Genomic DNA, 25,063 nt, shown 5'->3' on the forward strand with positions numbered 1-25,063 from the left:
GGGGAAAATAAGGGACACAAGGGAAACAAAAGGGAAAAAAGGGAAAAAAGGGAAAAAAAATCAATGAGCAGGTTATGAATTGGTGCTGCTGCTTTCTTTTTGCTGGGCTCTTATCTGTGCACGTGAAGGTGGGGGGAGAGCTGCCAGCAAAGGCAGGGGGGTTAAGCCTGGTTTTAAAAGGGAACAAAGCTCCTGGGATGGTTTTATCTCAGCCTGGGCTTGCCTGCCCTGCATCCTGCAGCTCCCGAGGCTGATAAGAACCTCACAAAAATGTAAAAGAAAAAAAAACAACAAACCCAACCCAAAGTTCTCAGTGAAAGCAGAGGAAAGGTGGGAGAGCAATGATGAAAATGCAAGGCTGCAGGAAATTCACCTTTTCCAGCCCTTCCCTGCTTCCAGCCAGGAAAATCCCTGGAAAAGGGAGCCCTGAGGGGTTCCTGCCTGCCTCCTCACCCAGATCCTGAATCCCAGGAAAATCCCTGGAAAGGGAGCACTGAGGGGTTCCTGCCTGCCTTCCTCACCAAATCCTGATCCCAGGAAAATCCCTGGAAAAGGGAGCCTGAGGGGTCCTGCCTCCCTCCTCACCCAAATCCTGAATCCCAGGAAAATCCCTGGAAAGGGAGCACTGAGGGGTCCTGCTCTCCTTCCTCACCCAGATCCTGAATCCCAGGAAAATCACTGGAAAAGGGAGCACTGAGGGGTTCCTGCCTGCCTTCCTCACCCAAATCCTGAATCCCAGGAAAATCCCTGGAAAGGGAGCACTGAGGGGTTCCTGCCTGCCTTCCTCACCCAGATCCTGCATCCCAGGAAAATCCCTGGAAAAGGGAGCACTGAGGGGCACTGCCTGCCTTCCTCACCCAAATCCTGAATCCCTGGAAAATCCCTGGAAAAGGGAGCCCTGAGGGGCACTGCCTGCCTTCCTCACCCAAATCCTGAATCCCTGGAAAATCCCTGGAAAGGGAGCACTGAGGGGTTCCTGCCTGCCTTCCTCACCCAAATCCTGAATCCCTGGAAAATCCCTGGAAAGGGAGCACTGAGGGGCACTGCCTGCCTTCCTCACCCAGATCCTGAATCCCAGGAAAATCCCTGGAAAAGGGAGCACTGAGGGGTTCCTGCCTGCCTTCCTCACTCAAATCCTGAATCCCAGGAAAATCCCTGGAAAAGGGAGCACTGAGGGGTTCCTGCCTGCCTTCCTCACCCAAATCCTGAATCCCAGGAAAATCCCTGGAAAGGGAGCACTGAGGGGCACTGCCTGCCTTCCTCACCCAGATCCTGCATCCCAGGAAAATCCCTGGAAAGGGAGCCCTGAGGGGTTCCTGCCTTCCCTCCTCACCCAGATCCTGCATCCCAGGAAAATCCCTGGAAAAGGGAGCCCTGAGGGGTTCCTGCCTGCCTTCCTCACTCAGATCCTGAATCCCAGGAAAATCCCTGGAAAAGGGAGCACTGAGGGGTTCCTGCCTGCCTTCCTCACCCAAATCCTGAATCCCAGGAAAATCCCTGGAAAGGGAGCCCTGGGTGTTGCCGCCCTCCCTCCTCACCCAAATCCCCAGGGGTCACTGGGGTCAGGAGATGTCCCCTGAGGGCAGGGCCAGCCCAGGAGTGGCTGCTGCTGTCCCCAGGGCTTTGGGGACACTCTGCACTCACCATCCCGCGGCGGCGGCGGCGTCTGCGTGAAGTAACTGTTGGGTTTGTCTGCAAGGAAACAAAAACCACGGAGCTGTCGCGGGTTCCTCGGGCACAACCCTGCCCCCAGCCCTTTTTGGGATGGTGTTTCATCCCTCCTCGAGCAGGTTTGGCTCCCAGGAGCTCCTGGAAGCAGGAGGGAGCAGCAGGAAGGGGAGGCAGCGTCACCAAAACCCAGTTTGGGATGGCCCCAGGTCCCACTGGAGCTGTCACAGGCACAACCCTGCCCCCAGCCCTTTTTGGGATGGTGTTTCATCCCTCCTCGAGCAGCTTTGGCTCCCAGGAGGAGTCAGGAACCCCCAAAGCCAGTCTGGAACAGCCCCAGGTGCCAGGGGAGCGTCTCTGACCAGGATCTGGAGCAGCCCCTGGTGCGTGGCAGGGCTGGACCTGCCCCAGCCTGTCCTGCCCCATCTCCTGGGGGCTCCCAGGCCAGTCCTGCTGTGGATCCCCCCACACACCTGGCAGCTGATCCCAGAGCAGGAATTATCCCAGAGCAGGAATGCTGCAGCCCCCAAAAAGTGGGAGACAGGGGTGGCAGAACTGCGAGGTCCCCAAGCCAGGGTCACCGGCCACCCCTCTGTTTGGGGACCCTGATGGAGCAGTGGGGGAGCTGAGCTGAGCTCCCTCAGGCTCCAAAACCCCTCCCAGGCTGCAGGGGAACCTCCCAAAGCCCGGGATTTGGGATGGGGCTGGGCTGTGGCAGATGACCCCACAGCCCAGCACGCTCCAGGCTCCCTGGAGGCTCCCGTGGGTCCATCCCCGAGCTCAGCTCCCCCAGGAGGGGCTGCACACCCCAGGGCTGGGCTGGAGGATCTGCCTGCCCTCCAGGGCTTTCCCCACAGCCAGGCCTGAGGATGGAAGGGGAGCAGGAGCCCGGCAGAAATACCTGGATCCACACCCAGGGGTGGGATCGAGCCAGCTGCAGCAGGGATCAGATTCACAGCCAGACCTCAGGGGAATCCTCACATCTCCCAGATCATCTCCTGCCCTTCCCAAATCCTCACATCCCCCTGATCATCTCCTGCCCTTCCCAAATCCTCACATCCCCCTCTGGGATCATCTCCTGCCCTTCCCAAATCCTCACATCCCCCTGGATCATCTCCTGCCCTTCCCAAATCCTCACATCTCCCAGATCATCTCCTGCCCTTCCCAAAGCCTCACATCCCCCAATCATCACCTGCACCAGCCCTTCCAGATCCTCACATCCCCCTGATCATCACCAGCCCTTCCCAAATCCTCACATCCCCCTGATCATCACCAGCCCTTCCCAAATCCTTACACCCCCTGATCATCACCAGCCCTTCCCAAATCCTTACACCCCCTGGATCATCACCAGCCCTTCCCAAATCCTCACATCCCCCTGGATCATCTCCAGCCCTTCCCAAATCCTCACATCCCCCTGATCATCTCCTGCCCTTCCCAAATCCTCACATCCCCCTGGATCATCTCCAGCCCTTCCCAAATCCTCACATCCCCTGGATCATCTCCTGCCCTTCCCAAATCCTCACATCCCCTGGATCATCACCAGCCCTTCCCAAATCCTCACATCCCCTGGATCATCTCCAGCCCTTCCCAAATCTTCACATACCCTGGATCATCTCCAGCCCTTCCCAAGTCCTCACATGCCCCTGATCATCACCAGCCCTTCCCAAATCCTCACACCCCCTGGATCATCTCCTGCCCTTCCCAAATCCTCACATCCCCTGGATCATCTCCAGCCGTTCCCAAATCCCCCATGCCCAGCTCCCCACCCAGATTTGGGATGGAGCCTGCCAGCAGCAGCAGCAGCAGCAGCAGCAGCAGCAGCAGCAGCAGGTGGGAGCTGTCCTGGCCCACGCAGCGCCGCCCTCCCAGCTCTGCTCCCCCTTCCCTGCCAGGGAAAAGTGGGGCAGGGAGCTGCCAGTGCCGGGATTGTCCCCAGCGCAGCCAGGAGCGCCGGGAGGAGCCCAGCTGGTGGCCCGGGGAGCCCAGCTGGTGGCCACGCTGCCCTCTGGGGGACACCTACAGTTATTGAGGAAGAGCAGCACGGCGAATCCCAGCGTGGAGGTGGCCAGCAGGATGAGGCAGATGTTGCAGGGGATCATGAAATAGCGAACCACCAGGGACACCTTGTGCTGGTACAGCCGGTCCCGCTCCAGGGCCCCCGGCGCCATGGGGTACTGGCACGCTGTCATGCTGGGCTCTCACACCCCCAGGAGTCACCACCAGGCTCCCCTGGATCCCTCTCCTCTCTCCCCAGGCGTTTTTGGCAGTTTAAGTTTTCCCAGAGGTTCCCATCTCGGCTGGCAGCAGGATGGGGGCACCTTCAGGACTCTGTGCCCGGCGATGCCATGGCAGAGGCGTGGCCTTGGGGACAGCTTGGGGACAGTTCCAGCGGCACAGGGACGCTCAGCCAGCTCCGAGGTGTCAATCCAGGGGTGCTTGAAGGAAGCAAACCAAAATGCCCAGAAAGCAAACCAAAATCCTGGTGCCGAGGGCTCCAAATCCGTGGCTGAGCCCAGCAGGACAAGGACGGGGTGGGAACGGTGGGAATGTCACAGCAGGAGCAGTGCGGGGACAGGGACAGCACAGGAGTGCTCCCAGGGTTGGGAATATCGCTGTCCTCTGGGATATCTTCTGGGATCCTCCTGGATAACCTCTCAGGTCCTCCGGGATATCCTCTGGGATCCTCCAGGATCACCTCTCAGATCCTCCAGGATATCCTCTAAGATCCTTCAGGATAATCTCTGGGATTCTCCACAATAACCTCTCAGATCCTCCAGGATATCCTCTCAGATCCTCCACAATAACCTCTCAGATCCTCTGGAATATCCTCTGGGATCCTCCGGGATATCTTCTAGGATCCTCCAGGATAACCTCTCGGATTCTCCGGGATCACCTCTCAGATCCAGGCCGGCCTCACTCCGGGCACACGGAGCTCCCTGCGCTGTCCAGCAGCTCCTCCAGGGCTCATCCAGCAGCCTCTGACCCTCCGCAGGTCCCTGCAGCCAGGAGCAGCCAAGATTCCAGGAAAAACCCAAAATTCCAGGAGCAGCCAAATTTCCAGGAGCAGCCAAGATTCCGGGAGCAGCCCAAGGATTCCCAGAGAAGCCCAAAATTCCGGGAGCAGCCAAGGATTCCGGGAGCAGCCCAAGGATTCCAGCAGAAGCTCAAAATTCCAGGATCAGCCCAAAGGATTCCAGGAGCAACCAAGATTCTGGGATCAGCCCAAGGATTCCGGGAGAAACCCAAAATTCCCAGAGCAGCCAAGGATTCGGGAGCAGCCCAAGGATTCAGGGATGCAGCTCAGCCGCGCCGCGCTCAGCCCAAGGCAGACGCTCCCTCTCGCCCTCCGAGGCTCCTCTCAGCTCCATCCCCGCTCCCTCCCCGGGCCAGCCCGGCTCTCCAGCGCCTTGCCGAGGCTCGGCCCGGCGGGCAGGGGCCCGGCTCGGCCCGGGCGGGGGCCGGTGCCCGCCTCACGCCGCTCGGACATGCCGGTGCCGCCCGGCCGGAGCGCGGCTCCGCGCGGAGCCCGGCATGGAGCGGCTGGGAGGGAGGGAGGGAGGGAGGGAGGGAGGGAGGGAGGGAGGATGGATGGGTGGGTGGGAGGGAGGTGGATCCCTAATCCCGGTGGTCTCCGTGCGCCCCCCGCGCGGGGAAGGCGCCGCGCAGCATCAGACAAGGGAGCGGCAGCGCGGAGCGAGCACGGAGCGCCCCCCCGCCCTGCAGCCCTCCCTCCCCTCCCCTCCCTCCCTCCGCCCGCCGCCCCTCGGCCCGACCCCGGCGAGGGGGGGGCGGCGAGAGCCCCTCCGAGCGCTCCTTTGGCGGCCAACAAAGGGGAGCGGGGGCGCAGGGGCGCGGCGCAGACAAAGAGCGGGGGCGGCGGGGGTCGCGCAGGAGCCGCTCCCCACCCGACACGGCGTGGGCAGCGCAGGGAAGGGCGGGGGGACCCTCCCCGGGACCCCCCGGGATGAGCAGGGAGCGGTGGGCGCTCAGCCCCTCCGCCTGCTCGCACCTCCGCCGGCATCGCCCCCCGAGAGACCCCCGGGGGCGGCAGAGCCACGGGAACAGCGGGAGAGAACCCCGGTATTATTTTTTAGGATGTTATCGGCGCGGACTCCCCAAAACCAGCGGGGAAAAAGGAGCAGGGATTGAAATGCTCCATCCCTGGGGGCTCCCGGCTTTTCCTGCTCCCCTCTCGGCCGCAGGGATGGGGAAGGTGCCACCAGCAGGGCTGGGTGAAAGCCAGAGCGAGGGGAAGGTCCAACAATGGGCTGAGAGCGCTGCCACAGCCCCGGGCAGGGATTGCTGCCGCCCCAAAGACAAATCCAGGAGCTCACCCCGCCCTCGGCCAGGGTGGCATTCCTGGCAAAACACAAACACGTTCCCTGCCGCTGGAATGGCACTGTCAGGGCACCAGGACACGCTGGGTTCGTTTCCCAGCCACCACAGCCGAGCTCTTCCTCACCAGGGAGGAACTGGGCAGCTCTGGAGGCTGCAGGAAAACCCCCCAAGAGGAAGGGGACAGAGAACCCGGGCTGAGCCCACGGCTGTGCCACGCCAGGGGCTGGGTTATCCCTAAAAACGGGGCAGGAGGGTGCTGGGTTATCCCCCCAAAAACGGGGCAGGAGGGTGCTGGGTTATCCCCAAAAACGGGGCAGGAGGGTGCTGGGTTATCCCCCAAAAACGGGGAGGAGGGTGCTGGGTTACCCCCAAAAACGGGGCAGGAGGGTGCTGGGTTTCCTAAAAACGGGGCAGGAGGGTGCTGGGTTATCCCCCCAAAAACGGGGCAGGAGGGTGCTGGGTTATCCCCAAAAACGGGGCAGGAGGGTGCTGGGTTATCCCCCCAAAAACGGGGCAGGAGGGTGCTGGGTTATCCCCAAAACGGGGCAGGAGGGTGCTGGGTTATCCCCAAAACGGGGCAGGAGGGTGCTGGGTTATCCCCAAAACGGGGAGGAGGGTGCTGGGTTATCCCTAAAAACGGGGGCAGGAGGGTGCTGGGTTATCCCCAAAACGGGGAGGAGGGTGCTGCAGAAGGGCTGGCAGCACCAGCAGGGATCCTCCAAGCCCTCCCAGGACAGATGGACACCCTGGGGGTGTGGGGAGGGCAGTGGGAAGTTCCGGGCAGAGCAGCTGCTCCTCCGAGCCCCTCCGAGCTCAGCAGCAGCAGGGAGGGGAGCTCAGCTTCCCCTGCAGCCTCCAGGGGCTTCCCTCTCCCTCGGGGGGCTGTGGGGGCTGCTCAGAATTCCTGCTTCCCACTGGATTCCTGCTCCCCGCTCCTCCAAAAAGCAAAAACCCGGGACAAAAACCTTTGCCGGGAGCAGGTTCCCCTCCCAGCCCTTCCAAGAATCCTTCCCTCACCTTGGCAACGCACCTGCAGCCCGAGGGACACAAAGATTAAAGAGTCCTCCCACCCTCCCCTCCCACGGGGACACGTGGGGGACACTGGGTGGTCCCCAGCAGGGCACTCCTCCAGGAGCCTGCAGCTCCCCGTGGGATGGGCACAAGCTGCCCCCCAGTCACCCCACAACCCCCCCCCTGCTCCCCTCTGAGGGCTGGGAGCATCCTGAGGTGCAAATCCAAGGGAAAAAAAACAGAGAAAAGGGGGAGAAAAACCCCAGGTCACATTCAGGAGATTGCTCCTCTAGAAACCTGCCTTGCTCCCTGCGTCCTGCTGCTGCTCCTGCCTCCTTCAGTGCCTTCTCCTGCCTCCTTCCCATCCCAGCTCCTGCATCCTTCCCATCCCAGCTCCTGCATCCTTCAGTGCCTTCTCCTGCATCCTTCCCATCCCAGCTCCTGCCTCCTTCAGTGCCTTCTCCTGCCTCCTTCCCATCCCAGCTCCTGCATCCTTCCCATCCCAGCTCCTGCATCCTTCAGTGCCTTCTCCTGCATCCTTCCCATCCCAGCTCCTGCAATCCTTCCCATCTCCTGCATCCTTCAGTGCCTTCTCCTGCATCCTTCAGTGCCTTCTGCATCCTTCCCATCCCAGCTCCCCAATCCTGCTGCTGATCCTGCATCCTTCCCATCCCAGCTCCTGCATCCTTCAGTGCCTTCTCCTGCATCCTTCCCATCCCAGCTCCCCAATCCTTCCCATCCCAGCTCCCAACTTCATCCTCGCTCCTCCTCCATCCCAGCTCCCCAATCATTCCCATCAGTCCCCAATCCTTCCCATCCCAGCTCCCCAATCCTTCCCATCCCAGCTCCCCAATCATTCCCATCCCAGCACCCCAATCCTTCTCCTGTTCCTGCCTCCTTCCCATCCCAGCCCCTCCATCCTTCCCAGGTGCCCAATTCCTGCCCGCTGCCCCCACCTGGGCCCTGCCCTGCTGTCACCTCTCTGTGCCCATCCCTGTCCCCTCCACAGCCAGCCCAGCCATCCAGGACAGGGCCCAGGCCTGGCTGTGAACAATTCCCAGAGGGAATGGGGCAGGGCATCCTCCCCGTGCTGTTTTCACATGCAAATCAGCCACGTCCCTTTCTGTCCCCTGCAGCCACCGCGGGGCCACTTTGAGGGGCAGCCTTTGTGTCCCCAGCTCCAGCACGGACACGCTGGCTCCTCATCCCCCTGGGAAACCCAAACCCTGTGCCCCGTGTGGGATTTGGGATGGCCCCTGGCACTGCCAGGGTCCCTTTGCCCTGCTGTGACCCCACACAGGGTGGGGTGGCATTCTGGTCCATCAGTGTCCCTGTCCCCAGAGCTACCCAGCTGCCACCCCTTTGGTGACAGTGACAGCCCCAGTGCCACACCTGCTCCCTTGGCCAGCCAGGGACATCCAGAGCTTCCCTGGACACTTTGGGATGTGTCCTTGGGGAAGGAGGGGCCAGGAAGGAGGAGCCAGCAGGAGATGGCCAAGCAAAAAAGGCCAGAAAAGGGGGGGGGGGGGGAAAAAAAAAAAAGGGCTATAAAAGCCAAAATGGGCATAAAAGTCAAAATAGCCATAAAAGCAAAAAAAAAAAAAAAGGCCATAAAAGCAAAAAATAAAAGGATCTAAAAGTCACCTTTGGCTCCAGAAGGGGCAGCTGGGAGAGCCAATCCAGGTACGCAGAGCCTGCCCAGTGCCTGGTGTTTGTCTCTGATGGAGAGGGATGGATTCATCCCTCATCCCCCTGCATCACAGCCTTCCTCCTCCTCCTCCTCCTCCTCCTGGCAGCAGCCAGGTGCCCAGGGCACGGCCAGCCCCAGCAGGGGACAGGAGGCACAAAGCCACGGTGGCTGCTGTGACAGAGGAGGGAGGGACAAGGACAGGTGGCCCAGGGAGCCCCTCACAGGGTACAATCCATCCTTTCCCAGCTGATCCTGCCTGGAATTTCTCCTGGAATTGTTCCCTGCACCCAGGGCTCCGTGTGTGCTCCCGGCCACCCCAGAGCTCCTGGCTTTGTGACTGTCACAGGAGGGGCTGGGGGAAGGTGACAGGAGGGGCTGGGGACAGCAGGGAGGGGTCATCCCAAAATTCCCGCGGCGTGGAGCTGCCAGCTTGGGAAGCGACAGCACCCCCAGCAGCCTGAGCTTCAATTCCTTCCCGTCTCTCCCAGCTCCCAAAAACCTGATCTGCTGCTTCGGGGGGATGATTGACAGCTGTCAGTCACGCCCTCCGAGCCGCAGCTCCTGCTGTTGCCAGGCTGATTCCCCACCTGGCTGGCTTCCCGCTAATCCTGTTTGGCAGGGAGCTAATTGGGATTTATCTGACAGCACCCGGAGCCTCTGCGAGGCCGGGGAGGAGGAGGAGGAGGAGGAGGAGGTGGAGGAGGTGGAGGCAGCCTGCGAAAGGCGCTCGCTCCTTCTCCCTTTCCCTTTTTCCCCATCCCCTCCCGCAGTTTTTCCCGGCTAATTACCGGCGTTACGGAGAGAGGAGCGGGAAGGGGAGGGGGGAAAGTGGGGATTTTAATTATTTCATTTAACACTTGGCAGGACCCAGCTTGACTCCCCGCTGAGCAGCGCCTGGAAATAAAGAGCTTTGAAAGGCTCTCGGAGGGAGAGGAGGGAGCGGGGCTGGGGTGGCCGCGCTGGCGTGTGCGGGGAGGGGTGGGGGTGGAAATTCACACCATTCCCAGGAAAACATTCCCGAAACGCGCTCCCAATAAACGCTGCCCCGCCCGGAGTGCTGGGTAAGCGCTGGCCCTTCTGAAAAAGGAGTTTTCCCCAGATAACATTCCCAAAACGCACTCCCAATAAACTCTGCCCCTTCTGAAGAAGGTTTTTTTTTCCCCCAGGAAACATTCCCAGAGTTTTCCCCAGGAAACATTCCCAAAACACATTCCCAAGAAACTCTGCCCTTTCTGAAAAAGGGGTTTTTTCACCAGGAACATTCCCAAACACATTCCCAATAAACTCTGCCCCTTCTGAAAAAAGGAGCTTTCCCCACGAACATTCCCAAAACACATTCCCAAAAAACTCTGCCCCTTCTGTAAAAGGGGTTTTGCACACTCAATAAATTCTGCCCCTTCTGAAAAAGGTTTTTTTTTTTTCCCCAGGAAACATTCCCAAAACGCGCTCCCAATAAACTCTGCCCCTTCTGAAAAAGGGGTTTTGCACTCCCAATAAACTCTGCCCTTTCTGAAAAAGAGGTTTTTTCACCAGGAACATTCCCAAAACACATTTCAAATAAACTCTGCCCCTTCTGTAAAAGGGGTTTTTTTCTTTTTCCCCAGGAAATATTCCCAAAACGCACTCCCAAAAAACTCTGCCCCTTCTGAAAAAGGGGTTTTTTCCCCCCTCTGAAGAACTCTGTCCAAGCAGGTCCAGCCCTGCACCACGCAGATGTGCTCAGGGATGGAAAATCCCTGGAAAAGGGGTGGGAAAGCTCCAGAATGGAGTGGTGGGACACAAATCTGTGCCCGGGGACTGGCGGTGCTCCAGGAGCGGGCCCGGCTCCGCCGGCAGGGGAAGCCCATCCGGGGCGGCCGCGCTGCTCCGCGGGCTCGCACCGCCACCTGCCGCCCCTGGCGAGCCTCTCCCGCCGGCAGGAACTCGGCAGCGAGCTCCAGAGGGAGCGGGGCAGAGCCCGGAGCGGCTCCGGAGACCCGCACTGAGGAGGGGACACACAGGGGGGACACACAGGGGGACACACAGGGGGACACACGGGGGGACACGTCCAACACTTGCCCATCACACCCAGAGGGGCTCGAGGGCTGCACGGGGCACAGCCAGGGCATTCCCAGGAACCCATTCCCTTTTCCAGCTGCCCAGCAGCTCTGGGAGAGCCAAGAGCAGCCAGCCAGCCCCAGCTGCTGCCCTGCACCCACCGCAGTGGCACCCCTGGCACACCGGGCAGGGAATGCCAGCGGGAAGCGGGAGGGATTCCCTGGATGCAGGAGGAGCGGGGAGCGGCAGCCAGCAGAGGATGCTGTGGGCTTGGGAAAAGTCCCCGTGCTCCTCCCACCGCTGCCAGCCCGCGTCTGCCCGGCCAGTTCGATGTCCCCGGGTTCGATGTCCCCGTGTCCCCCGGGCCATGCCCTGGCAGCGGGACACGCTCCCAGCACATCCCTCGGGATCAGCCCACGGGCAGGGAGGAAATCCGGCTTTATCCAGCTCCTCCACAGCTGGGGCTGGTTCAATCCCCTCAGCTCCTCTGGCAACAAGGGGCAGCTGAGCTGGCACAGCCTCGTCCCACCCCACAGCACCCCAAAAGCTGCTTTGGGTTGGCAGTGGTCCTAAAACTCCTGGGGTGAGCAGAGAAGTGGGAAAAGGAGCAGCTCCAGCCCCAAATCTGGGGCACTCCTGGTTCAATCCCTTCTCCTCAGCTCCTCTGGCACCCGAGGGCAGAGCTGGCACAGCTCTGTCCCTCTTCAAATCACCCCAAAAAGCTGCTTTGGGCTAGGAGTCATCCTAAAACTCCTGGGGTGAGCACAGGAGCTCGAGAGTGGGAAGAACAAGAGCCCCGACCCCAAATCTGGGGCACTCCTGGTCCAATCCCTTCTCCTCAGCTCCTCTGGCACCCGTGGGCAGAGCTGGCACAGCTTTGTCCCACCCCACTCCAAAAAATGATCCCAGAAGTCCTGGGGGGAGCAGGGAAGTGGGAAGAGGAGCAGCTCCAGCCCCAAATCTGGGGTCCAATCCCTTCTCCTCAGCCCCTCTGGCAGCCAAGCCCTGTCCAACCTGGCCCTGGGCACTTCCAGGCATGGGGCAGCTCCTCTGGGCACCAGTGCCAGCCTTTGCCACCCTCGTTGCTGAAATTCCTTTATTCTGCCAAGCCTAAACCCTCCCTCCTCCAGCTGAAACCCAGCCCTGCCTCTCCTCGCTTTCCCCTGAACTTTCCCAAGGAATTGCTGCCCACCTGGAGCTCCCAGCTCAGCCAGGACCAGGGCAGGAATTCCCTGGATCTCAGCAATGCCCAACCTCCCCCCTGAGCAGCCCAGTGCTCCCAGTTTGCTCCCAGTGCCAGCCCAGAGAGCCCTGCCCGCCCTCCCAGGCGGAGGTGGAGGTGAGAGGCTGAGGATGGAGAGGAAGATGAGGCAAGCACGAGGTGAGAGGAGGAGCCCTTAGATCACAGCCCCACACCCTGAGGGTGGGGACAAGCCCGGAGAGGGAGGAGGGGACAGCCAGGAGCTGCCCCAGCTGTGATCTAACAGCAATGGTGGCCCCGGGGGTGGCAGCACGGCCCCGGGGGGCTCCCATTGCTCCAGCACATCCCAAGGGATGAGGATGACAGGGACTAAGCCAGCCAGGCTGATGGTGGATGGAGAAAATGGCAATTTTTGGGTTTTTTTTTTTGGTGTGACAGCCCCACCACTTACCGGCCAGAAGCTTCCTATGTTCTTTAGAAAGCAGAGGAGGAGAAAAAGGAGAGAAGAAATCAGGTTAGAAGCAGGAAAACAGGAGCAGCCCCCAAGCTTTCCTCCTCCCCAAGCCCCCTGTGCCACCTGGGGCACTCCCTGGTCTCTGCCAGGCTGGATCCTGCCCCACATCCCAGGAATTCTTGATCCCAAATCTCCCGGGTAAGCAGCAGGAGGAGGTGCCAGGGAACAGAGCTGGCTGCTTTTCCCACCTGCAGCAGGTCCTGGAAGGGAATCCAAGGCCAAGGGTTGGCCACAGATCCTCCTCAGCTCCTCTGGCACCCGAGGGCAGAGCTGGCACAGCTCTGTCCCCCCTCAGGTCACCCCCAAAAGCTGCTCTGGGCTCGGCAGCGAGGCTGAAAGTCTTGGGGTGAGCACAGGAGCTCGAGAGTGGGGAGAATCCAGAGAATCCACAGGGTCCAGAGCCAGCTGGGAAGGAGCAGGGACAGAGGGACAGCAGGACTGGCACTGCCACCTTCACTTCCAGCACAGGAACGGGCAGAGTTGACCCCAAAAATCCAAACTCTTCCTCAGCTCAGCCTCATTTCAGCTCCTTCCCACCCCCGCCCTCCCAGCACGTGGGGTGGCAGCAGGAGATCCCAAATCCGCAGGGAACGGGAACAGCCGGGTCCTGCTGATCCCAGGGATCCCACACACAGCAACAGCCTGGAAAAACCAGGGAAAACAGCCCAGGAGACCAAACCAGAGCCAAGCACAGCACAAACCCCAGCAGCGACCCCGGGGGGACCACCCTGGGTCTGATCCACAAGGAGCTGGAACTCGAGGGGATCCTGGGCAATGTCCCACACACCCAGAACTTCCAGGAATCCCCCTTAAATCCCGGGGATTCTCTGCTGCCAGGGATGATTTTCTGTAACCAGACAACGCTCAGGAGCTGCCCTGGCTCCGGGTGCTGCCCTGTCCCATCCCTGAGGCATCAGCTGGGCATCCCTAAGGAGCTGCCCTGGCTCCAGGAGCTGCCCCAGCTCCAGGTGCTGCCCTGGCTCCCGGAGCTGCCCCGGCTCCAGGAGCTGCCCTGTCCCATCCCTGAGGAGCTGCCCCAGCTCCAGGTGCTGCCCCAGCTCCAGGTGCTGCCCTGTCCCACCCCTGAGGAGCTGCCCCAGCTCCAGGAGCTGCCCTGTCCCATCCCTGAGGAGCTGCCCCGCTCCAGGTGCTGCCCCAGCTCCAGGTGCTGCCCTGTCCCACCCCTGAGGCATCACCTGGGCCAGGGGCACTGTGGGGACAAGGAGAGCAGAGCAGGGGTGATGACAGGAGGTGCCAGGGCGATGACAGGAGCTGCAGGGGGAACAGCTGAGCATTCCCGGAGCCCTGCCCAGCCCGGGCTGTCCCTCAGGGGAACTCCTGGGACTCCTGGAATCCCTGCGGAGCAGGAGCTGTCACCCGGCCAGGGGAGCTCCCGGGGGGAACCCAACCCTGGGCCCCCCCTTTCTATTCCTGGGTGGGACCTCAAATCCCACCCCATCCCGGGGGGGTCCCCTCCAGGCTGGCCTGGGGCACTTCCAGGAGCCTGGGATGGCTGGGAAAGCCCTGCCAGGGAGGAGCTGCCCCCAGGGGACACCAGGGGGACACAGAGGGGACAGCAGGGCTGGCTGCTGTAGGTTTTGGGGACATTACCCCAGATAGGGAAGTGCCCTCAGGGGTGTGGTGGCATCCCAGGGGACACCAGGGGGACAAGGAGGGACACAGCAGGGCTGGCTGCTGTGGGTTTTGGGGACATTGGTGTCAGGCAGCTCTGACTGTCACCTCGGGGACAATGGCACAGTGCCTGGTGCCACATCAGGGCTATGCTCCCGGAGCTGTGCCTGGCACAGGAGCTGCTGCCACCACCCCTGGCACTCCCTGGTGTCCCCTGGCACGCCACCACACCCCTGAGGGCAGCCCGGATGTGCCTGGGACAAGTGACACGGGACAAGTGACACGGGACAAGTGACACGGGACAAGTGACACGTGCCCAAGGCCAGCAGGGAGGAGCAGAGCCAGGGGGACACAGCTCCATTCCTGGGCATTCCCAAACTTCCCCCCGGGCTGTGGTGGCCCCAGGGCTCGGTGCTGGTGACAAAGTGTCAGTGCCACCTCCCGGCGTGAGCAAGTGGGAATCTCCTCCCCAGGATCCAGGGGGATCCAGGGGGATCCAGGGCAGGGAGGAGATGGAGCTGCCTGGCCAGAGCCCCCAGAATTCCCTCAGGGAATGGGAACGGCAGCTCTGAGCACCGGGAGGGGACAGGAGGGGACAGGAGGGGACAGGAGGGGACAGGAGGGGGGGCCAAACCCCAAAGCTGCCCTCAGGGGGGAGGTGCAGAGAGGGGAAGTGGGGAGCAGGGTCGGGGTGCTCTGGGAGAGCTGCTGGGGCTGCTTTGGGGTCCCTCAAGGGTTAAAAGGGCCTTGGGGTGCCCTCGGCCACTCTGGACACTTGACCACGAGCCAAGGGGACACCAGAGCTCTCCTGTGCTCGGCCACATCCTCCCACGGGTCTGGGTAGACACTCCAGCCCCTTCCCACACAATTCCTGCCCATCCTGCAGCCCCCTGTCCCTCAGAGACCCCCCAGCCACACTGGACACTTGACCACGAGCCAGGGGTCACTCACAGGGACACCAGACCTGTTCTGTGCTCGGCCACATCCACCCACGGGTTTGGATGGACACTCCAGCCCCTTCCCACACAATTCCTGCCCTCTCCATGGCCCCCTGTCCCTCAGAGACCCCCCCAGCCACACTGGACACTTGACCACGAGCCAAGAATGACACCAGACCTCTCCTGTGCTCATCCACATCCACTCACAGCTTGGGATGGACACTCCAGCCCCTTCCCACACAATTCCTGCCCTCTGCATGGCCCCCTGTCCCTCAGAGACCCCCCAGCCACACTGGACACTTGAATGACTCCTGGCTGACTCCTGGAGACTCCAGACAATTCCTGTGCTCAGCCACATCCACTCACAGCTCCAGACAGACACTCCAGCCCCTTCCCACACAATTCCCACCCAGAGCCCCCCCAGCCCAGCAGGGCTCACACGTTCCCCTCTGATTTCCAAACAAAAGTGCAATTGAGCCCAGCCTGGCTCTCCTTTCAACCCCTGCAGAATTCCCTGGCTTTGATTTTCCCTTCAGGGAGCTGCAGCTCCGTGGGGCAGCTGGGAACGTCGAGGAGAGAGGAGAGGAGTTTGTTTGAGCCCAGATTCAATCCAACCAAACCCGAAAGGAGGGCGGGAGGCTCCGTCCCAAGGTCACTGGGAAGTTTCCCTGGGCAGAGGGAGCTGGCATCACTCCTGGGGAGGGAGGATGGTGCTGGGCACCTCCATGTGGCACAAAGCCACCCTTCCCTGCCTGTCCCTTCCCTCCTGAGGCACCCAGGCCTTTGACTCACTGCTGGGAAGCCACGTGTGGCCTGGCCAAGCCACCCTGGAGCTGCTCCTGAGTCACTGCTGGGATTTAATCCAGGCCAAGGGACGGGGGCAAAGCTCAGCTGGGCAAGCTGCTCCTGGGAAAAGCCTGCCTGAGATGCCAGCCTGGAAAGGAGGCTCTGGAAGTGGCTTCAGCCCAGCCACGGGCAGGGCAGGGGGTGCCTTTCCCAGTTATCCCGAGGGATTTTGGGCACCTGGCAGTGCCCAGGACAAGGGGCTGGCAGGAGTCAGGACAGGCACCAGCAGCTCCCAGCAATTTCATCTTGCTACCCCTCGGAGGTTCCTCCCTGTTCCTCCAGCCTGGCAAGGGATTGAGGAATTTTCTGAAGTCTGGGGCACGCTTTTGTTAATTACACACTAATTAGGCACGTTAGAGCACATCAAAACCAAACACAGAGCCTGCCTCCCTGCAGGGCCGAGATTCTGGGGTTGGGAGAGGAGATTTTGGGAATGGGAGAGGGGATGGGAGCTCAGGAGCATCCCCAGGGCCGGGATGGGAGCTCAGGAACATCCCCAGAGCTGGGATGGGAGCTCAGGAGCATCCCCAGGGCTGGGATGGGAGCTCAGGAACATCCCCAGGGCTGGGATGGGAGCTCAGGAGCATCCCCAGAGCTGGGATGGGAGCTCAGGAGCATCCCCAGGGCCGGGATGGGAGCTCAGGAACATCCCCAGAGCTGGGATGGGAGCTCAGGAGCATCCCCAGGGCCGGGATGGGAGCTCAGGAACATCCGCAGGGCCGGGATGGGAGCTCAGGAGCATCCCCAGGGCCGGGATGGGGCTCAGGAGCATCCCGGCTGGGAGGAGCTCAGGAGCATCCCCAGGGCTGGGATGGGAGCTCAGGAGCATCCCAGAGCGGGATGGGAGCTCAGGAGCATCCCCAGGGCCGGGATGGGAGCTCAGGAGCATCCCCAGAGCTGGGATGGGAGCTCAGGAGCATCCCCAGGGCCGGGATGGGAGCTCAGGAGCATCCCCAGGGCCGGGATGGGAGCTCAGGAGCATCCCCAGGCTGGGATGGGAGCTCAGGAGCATCCCCAGGGCCGGAGGGAGCAGGAGCATCCCGGGCCGGGATGGGAGCTAGGAGCATCCCCAGAGCGGGATGGGAGCTCAGGACATCCCCAGGGCCGGGATGGGAGCTCAGGAGCATCCCCAGGCGGGATGGGAGCTGGGATCCCAGAGCTGGATGGAGCTCAGGAGCATCCCCAGGGCCGGGATGGGAGCTCAGGAGCATCCCCAGGGCTGGATGGGAGCTCAGGAGCATCCCAGAGCCGGGATGGGAGCTCAGGGCATCCCCAGGGGGGATGGGAGCTCAGGAGCATCCCCAGGGCTGGGATGGGAGCTCAGGAGCATCCCCAGGCCGGGAGGGGAGTCGGAGCATCCCAGGCGGATGGGAGCTCAGGAGCATCCCCAGAGCTGGGATGGGACTCAGGAGCTCCCAGGGTGGGATGGGAGCTCAGGAGCATCCCCAGGCGGGATGGGAGCTCAGGAGCATCCCCAGGGTGGGATGGGAGCTCAGGACATCCCACAGGCGTGGGGGGAGCTCAGGAGCTCCCAGGGCTGGGATGGGAGCTCAGGAGCACATCCCCAGGGCGGGGATGGGAGCTCAGGAGCATCCCCAGAGCTGGGATGGGAGCTCAGGAGCATCCCCAGAGCTGGGATGGAGCTCAGGAGCTCCCAGGTGGTGGGATGGAGCTCAGGAACATCCCCAGAGCTGGGATGGAGCCAGGAGCATCCCAGAGCTGGGATGGGAGCTCAGGAACATCCCCAGGGCCGGGATGGGAGCTCAGGAGCATCCCCAGAGCTGGGATGGGAGCTCAGGAACATCCCCAGAGCTGGGATGGGAGCTCAGGAGCATCCCCTGGGGTGGGATGGGAGCTCAGGAGCATCCCCTGGGGTGGGATGGGAGCTCAGGAACATCCCCAGGGCTGGGATGGGAGCTCAGGAGCATCCCCAGAGCCGGGATGGGAGCTCAGGAGCATCCCCAGAGCTGGGATGGGAGCTCAGAGCATCCCAGCTGGATGGGAGCTCAGAGCATCCCGGCCGGGTGGGAGCTCAGGAGCATCCCAAGCGGGATGGGAGCTCAGGAACATCCTGGGGTGGATGGAGCCAGAGCATCCCCAGAGCCGGGATGGGAGCTCAGGAGCATCCCCAGAGCTGGGATGGGAGCTCAGGAGCATCCCCAGGGCTGGGATGGAGCAGGGGGAGAGGAAGAGGCCGGGACTGCCCCACTTTCCTCCCTCCCCCAGCTCTGCAAGGCCCCGAAAGGCCGCCAGGATTGAAACCAGATGTGTAGGAAGTGTCTCATTAGCAGTAATTGCTTCGGGAGGATTTGAGGTTTCCCCTCTCTGCCACCACCACCAAAAACACTCGGAAGGAGCGAGAGACAAGGGGAAAAAAACAACCCCTGGAGGCAGAGTTTGTGCTGCACAAACGTTTGGGAGTGAAGGCAGGGAAAGTTTACTCAGCCGGGGCTGGCAGCAGGCTGAGGGATCTGAAACCATCCCGGCAGATTAGGCTGGAAAAACTCGGCCTAAATCCCACTTTCCTGCCTCAGCAGGGCCAAATGAGTCGTGAAATGGGCTCAGAGGGAGAGGGGATCACAGGGAAAGGGGATCACGGGGAGAGGGGATCACAGGGAAAGGGGATCAGGGGGAAACGGGCTCACAGTTCAATCCCTGGCACCCTCCTGGATTCCAGGGGGGGAAAACAGGCACAGGACACCCCAGGAGCTCCTTCCCCAGACCCTGGGACACTCCAGGAGCTCCTTCCCCACAACTCAGGACACTCCAGGAGCTCCTTCCCCATAACTCAGCACATTCCAGGAGCTCCTTCCCCACAGCCTGGGACACTCCAGGAGCTCCTTCCCCATAACTCAGGACACTCCAGGAGCTCCTTCCCCAGACCCTGGGACACTCCAGGAGCTCCTTCCCCATAACTCAGGACACTCCAGGAGCTCCTTCCCCATAACTCAGGGCATTCCAGGAGCTCCCTCCCCACAGCCTGGGACACTCCAGGAGCTCCTTCCCCACAACTCAGGACACTCCAGGAGCTCCTCCCCACAGCCTGGGACACTCCAGGAGCTCCTTCCCCACAACTCAGGGAATTCCAGGAGCTCCCTCCCCACAGCTCAGGGTTCCTCCAGGGATGTGGCAGCAGCTCCAGGTGTCCCTGACCCATCCCTGGGTTCCAAGGCTTTCCTTGGGTTACAGCGCTGGATCCAAGAACTCAGAGCAGGCAGGTCCTGGCAGGGAAGGGGCTCAAAGCAGGAAGACCCAAAGCAAGGCAGGATTCAGATTTTCCTGGGGTCTGGATGGGATCCAAGCCCTTCCCAAGGCCCCGTGGCTCCCAGAGCCAATCCTCCCCTGTGCTGCACAAGTTTCCCACGCCAGGTGTGATTTTCCACCTGCTCCCTAAATCACCTCTTTGTTCTCAGGCTGAATTCCCACTCCTCCCCACGAAACCACCACAGAATTCCCAAGTTGTGGCACGGATCTCTCCACAGCTCTCCCCACCAGCGCTGGATTTGGTCCCTCCTCCCTCAGGGAGCAGAGCAGAGCCACCCTGCCGTCCCCAGCTCTGGACCCATCCCCTCCGTGGGGCTGAGCTGAGCCCTGCTGAGGGGTCTGGGGGTGATCACAGACAGAGAATCCCAGGGAGCAGCTCCCTGCATCCCAAACCCCGCCAGGATCCCGCTGCAGGATCCCTCAGGGACAGCACCCAGCCGGGGGGAGGGGGACACAAAGCTGCACCAGCCTTTTGTCACCACACCCCTGTCCCCAGAGCCACTCCCTGCAGCAGGACAGGACCCCCAGCCCGGGGGGGGCACAGTGCCAGCCCTGGGGGCTCCTTTCCTCCCGCAGCCCTGGGGACAACACGCCTGTCACCAACCCCATGTGGCTCAGAGGGGCTGCAGCCACTTGATTTTCAGTGGGGCCAGCACCAGTGGGGCTCCTGGGGTGTCCCTGTCCCCTGTCCCAGCGCAGCCCCCGGCGCTGGCAGCACAAAGGGCGCTTGTGTGGGAGCCTGGCGCTGTGCCCAGGGCAGGGAGCCAGGGCTGGCAGCTCCCAGCAGAGCCAGCAGAGCCATCAAAGCCCCGATTGTGCTGCCGAGCCCCCCGAGCAGCGCTGGGGCACCCACACGGGGAGGCAAGGCCACAGCAGCCTGCTGGGGACAGCCACAGCCCTGCACACAGATGGGGACATGATGGGGACATGGGGACAGCCACAGCCCTGCACATGGATGGGGACATGATGGGGACATGGGGACAGCCACAGCCCTGCACATGGATGGGGACATGATGGGGACACAGGGACAGCCACAGCCCTGCACACATGGATGGGGACACAGGGACAGCCCACAGCCCTGCACATGGATGGGGACATGATGGGACACGGGGACAGCCCACAGCCCTGCCACATGATGGGGACATGATGGGACACAGGGGACAGCCACAGCCCTGCACATGGATGGGGACATGGGGACACAGGGACAGCCACAGCCCTGCACACAGATGGGGACATGCAGGGACAGCCACAGCCCTGCACACAGGATGGGGACATGCATGGGGACATGGGGACAGCCACAGCCCTGCACATGGATGGGGACATGATGGGGACATGGGACAGCCACAGCCCTGCACATGGATGGGGACATGATGGGGACACAGGGACAGCCACAGCCCTGCACATGGATGGGGACATGGGGACATGGGGACAGCCACAGCCCTGCACACAGATGGGGACATGGGGACACAGGGACAGCCACAGCCCTGCACACGGATGGGGACATGGGGACAGCCACAGCCCTGCACATGGATGGGGACACGGGGACAGCCACAGCCCTGCACACGGATGGGGACACGGGGACAGCCACAGCCCTGCATACGGATGGGGACACGATGGGGACATGGGGACAGCCACAGCCCTGCACACAGATGGGGACATGATGGGACACATGGGACAGCCCACAGCCCTGCACATGAGGGACCTGGGACAGACAGCCCTGCACAGATGGGGACATCTGGGGACAGCCACAGCCCTGCACACAGATGGGGACACAGGACAGCACAGCCCCTGCACACAGATGGGGACATGATGTGGACACAGGGACAGCCACAGCCCTGCACATGGATGGGGACATGATGGGGACACGGGGACAGCCACAGCCCTGCACACAGATGGGGACATGATGGGGACATGGGGACAGCCACAGCCCTGCACACAGATGGGACAGATGGGGACCAGGGACAGCCACAGCCCTGCACACAGATGGGGACATCTGGGGAACAGGGGACAGCCACAGCCCTGCCACAGGATGGGGACATAGGGACACAGGGACAGCCACAGCCCTGCACACAGATGGGGACATGGGGACACAGGGACAGCCACAGCCCTGCACACGGATGGGGACACAGGGACACAGGGACAGCCACAGCCCTGCACACAGATGGGGACACATGGGGACAGCCACAGCCTGCACACGGATGGGGACATGGGACATGGGGACAGCCACAGCCCTGACCGGATGGAGGACATGATGGGGACACAGGGACAGCCACAGCCTTAGGAATAACCTAAGGAATAACTAAGGAATAACCTGAGGAATAACCTGAGGAATGACCTGAGGAATGACCTGAGGAATGACCTAAAGAATAACTAAGGATTAACTGAGGAATAACCTGAGGAAAAACTGAGGAATAACCTAAGGAATAACTGAGGAATAACCTAAGGAATAACTGAGGAATGACCCAAATAATAACTAAGGAATGACCTGAGGAATGACTAAGGAATGACCTGAGGAAACCATCACACAGCATTAAAAAAAACAGTAAAAATTAAAGGCCAGAGCTGCTTTCAGTGCTCCTAGAACGCCACCAAGGCCACCCAGCCCTTTTCTGGGAGCACCCTCTGCTTCCCAGCTGCTTCCCAGCCCCTTCCAGCCCTGCGGAGGCGCAGGGACAGGCTCAGGTTTCCAGGGAAGCTGGAGTTAATTAACTGTCCCACCCTTGGGCAAAGCCCTCCCAATTTACCCCACTTGACCAAGTGACCCCGAGGATTTGGAGCGGGCCCCATAAATCCCAAAGCCACGTGGGGTTTGTTTTCCAGGAGGGAATGATCAGGGAATGCTGGGGGGGGGGGGGAGTTCACACCTCCTTTTCCAGCACAAAATCCTCAGCATCCCTGAGATTCCCTTTCCCCAGGGAATGTTTTATCCACACTCCCCCCACGAGGAGAGAGGGGTTTTATCCTGTGCCACCTGCCCAGCTCCAAGGAACAGGCAGATCCAAGGAATCCCACCACACCAACCCTCCTTGTGTGGCCTCTCCTGCCCCACTTCCCATCCCAAAGAGAAGAGGAATGATGTTCTTACCTAATGAACCAATCCACAATCCACCAGGGACGGGGCAGCACATGGAAAAAAACACAGGGAAAACAGCGGGATCAGAGCAGGGGAAATCCTGCTCAGGAAAAGGGCCCAGCCCTGCTCCTGCCTGGGCAGCCCAGGGGGGTTCTGCTGGTCATGGACAGCAGCTGGACCCTCACCCCAAAAATGCTGCAGCCCCCTCCCTCTAGAGCAGAGATCCCCCCCAAAAAAAGGTGCAGAACCTTAGGGAAGAGATTTCCCCCCAAAAAAGCTCCAGCCCACCCTGCAGAAATTGCCCCCCAAAAAAGCTGCACCCCCAGAGATTCACCCCAAAAATCCGAAGCCTCAGGGGTCACCCAATACATTTGCAGCCCCTCAGGGTAAAGATTCACCCCAAAACCACTGCATTTTCCCCAAAAAAATTCACCCCAAAAAACCTGCAATTCCCCTGAGAGATTCACCCCAAAATTCTGCAATTCCCCTGAGAGATTCACCCCAAAAAATCCCAAAAAACATTTCCCCCAAGAGACTCACCCCCAAAAAGCTGCAGCCCCTCAGGGAAGAGATTCACCCCCAAAAGCTGCTTCCTCCAGATATTCACCCCCCAAAAAGCTGCAATTCCCCCCAGAGATTCATCCCAAAAATCCTGCATTTCCCCCAAAAGATTCACCCCAAAAAGCTGCAATTCCTCACAGAGATCCACCCCAAAACCCCCTGCATTTCCCACCAGAGATTCGCCCCCAAAACCCCTATATTTCCCCCCAGATATTCATCCCGAAAAGCTGCTTACTCCAGATGTTCACAGCCCAAAAAACTGCATTTCCCACCAGAGATTCACCCCAAAAATCCTGAATTTCCCCCAAGATTCACCCCCAAAAGCTGCAGCCCCCAGAGCAGGGGCTCACCCCCAAAATTCATCCCCAAGAGCAGGGGCTCACCCCAAAGCTGCAGCCCCCAGAGCAGGGGCTCACCCCCAAATTCACCCCCCAGGGCAGGGGCTCACCCCCAAAAGCTGCAGCCCCAGGACAGGGGCTCACCCCAAGAGCTGCAGCCCCCAGAGGAGGGGGTCACCCCAAAAGCAGGGGCTCACCCCAAAGCTGCAGCCCCAGGGCTGGGGGTCACCCCAAGAGCAGGGGCTCACCCCAAAGCTGCAGCCCCAGAGCAGGGGCTCACCCCAAAGCTGCAGCCCCAGGGCAGGGGCTCACCCCAAAGCTGCAGCCCCAGACAGCCACCAAGCAGGGGCTCACCCCAAGAGCCAAGAGAGGCCACTCAGACACCCCAAAGCGCAGCCCAGAAACAGGGGCTCACCCCAAAGCTGCAGCCCCAGAGCAGGGGCTCACCCCAAAGCTGCAGCCCCAGGGCAGGGGCTCACCCCAAAGCTGCAGCCCCAGAGCAGGGGCTCACCCCAAAGCTGCAGCCCCCAGAGGGGCAGTGGGGCCCAGCAGAGGCAGGGCAGGGCTCCTGTCCCAAAGCAGAGGGGCCAGAGGGGCAGCAGGGCCGGGTCCAGCAGCAGCTGCTGCTGCCAGGGCTGGTGCCAGGGTTGCCAAGGCTGCCGGGCTCTGTTATCCACCAACAGCCTTTGAAGTCAGGGCCCAGGAATGTGCCTGCCAGGGAAGGAGGGACAAGGACCCCAGAGCCACCAGAGCCACCAGAGCCACCTGGCTGCTCCCCAGGAGCATCCCGGGGCACAGCCCCTGCCCAGGGGCTCAGAGCAGGGCCAGCAGGAACTCACAGGATCACAGGATCCACAGAATGCACAGAATTTACAGAATTCCAGAACTCACAGAATTCACAGAATCCCAGAATTTACAGAATCACAAAATTTACAGAATCACAGAATTCACTGAATTACAGAATTCTGGAATCCCAGAATCCACAGAATCCACAGAATTTACAGAATCACAGAATGCCAGAATTCACAGGATTACAGAATCCCAGAATTCCCAGAATCCCCAGATTTTACAGAATCCCAGAATGCCAGAATTCCCAGAATTCAGAGAATTCTGGAATCCCAGAATCCACAGAATCTCAGAATCCACAGAACTCACAGAATCACAGAATGCCAGAATTTACAGAATTACAGAATTCTGGAATCCCAGAATCCACGGAATTTACAGAATCACAGAATGCCAGAATTCACAGAATTTACAGAATCACAGAATTCCAGAACTCACAGAATCACAGAATGCCAGAATTTACAGAATTCTGGAATCCCAGAATCCACGGAATGTACAGAATCACAGAATGCCAGAATTCCCAGAATTCAGAGAATTTTGGAATCCCAGAATCCACAGAATCCCAGAATCCAGGAATCCCAGAATCCACGGAATTTACAGAATCCCAGAATTCCCAGAATTCAGAGAATTCTGGAATCCCAGAATCCACAGAATCCACAGAATTTACAGAATCACAGAATGCCAGAATTCACAGAATCCACAGAATTCACAGAATTACAGAAATCCCAGAATCTCCAGGTTGGAAGAGACCTCCCAGACCACCCAGCCCAGCCCAGCCCCAGCCCCTCACCCAAACCCTGGCCCCACCTCCAGGCTTTGTTAAACCCACCAGGGATTGGGACTCCACCACCTCCCTGGGCAGAACATTCCAGAACTTTCTCACCCTTTCTGTAAAAACCTTTATCCCCTTTCTGTGAAAAACCTCTTCCCACCATCCAACCTCAAAGTCCCCCCTGGAGGGGAAGGAGGAGATCCCTGAGGAGCTGAGCTCTGACCTCCTGCTCATGGCGCAGCTGGAAGGACCCAGCAGAGCCAATTATCCATTTTTTATCCGTTCTTTATCCGTTTTTTATCCGTTTTTATCCATTCTCCACCCATTCCAGAGCTGA

General features: G+C 60.6%; 1 protein-coding gene across 1 annotated transcript in view; it reads right to left on the bottom strand.

Annotated features, from left to right (window-relative positions):
- Nucleotides 1–25,063, bottom strand: part of AGRN (agrin) — a 72,805-nt gene that overhangs the window by 35,693 nt on the left and 12,049 nt on the right. Inside the window, exons 3-4 of the mRNA XM_050982739.1 lie at nucleotides 12,397–12,417; nucleotides 1,645–1,692 (exon numbers count right to left, since the gene is read on the bottom strand). Of these exons, the coding sequence (XP_050838696.1) occupies nucleotides 1,645–1,692; nucleotides 12,397–12,417 (69 nt within the window). The remainder of the gene's footprint in view (nucleotides 1–1,644; nucleotides 1,693–12,396; nucleotides 12,418–25,063) is intronic.

This window comes from Serinus canaria, chromosome 21, assembly GCF_022539315.1.
Source record: "Serinus canaria isolate serCan28SL12 chromosome 21, serCan2020, whole genome shotgun sequence".
NCBI classification, from domain to species: Eukaryota; Metazoa; Chordata; class Aves; order Passeriformes; family Fringillidae; genus Serinus; species Serinus canaria.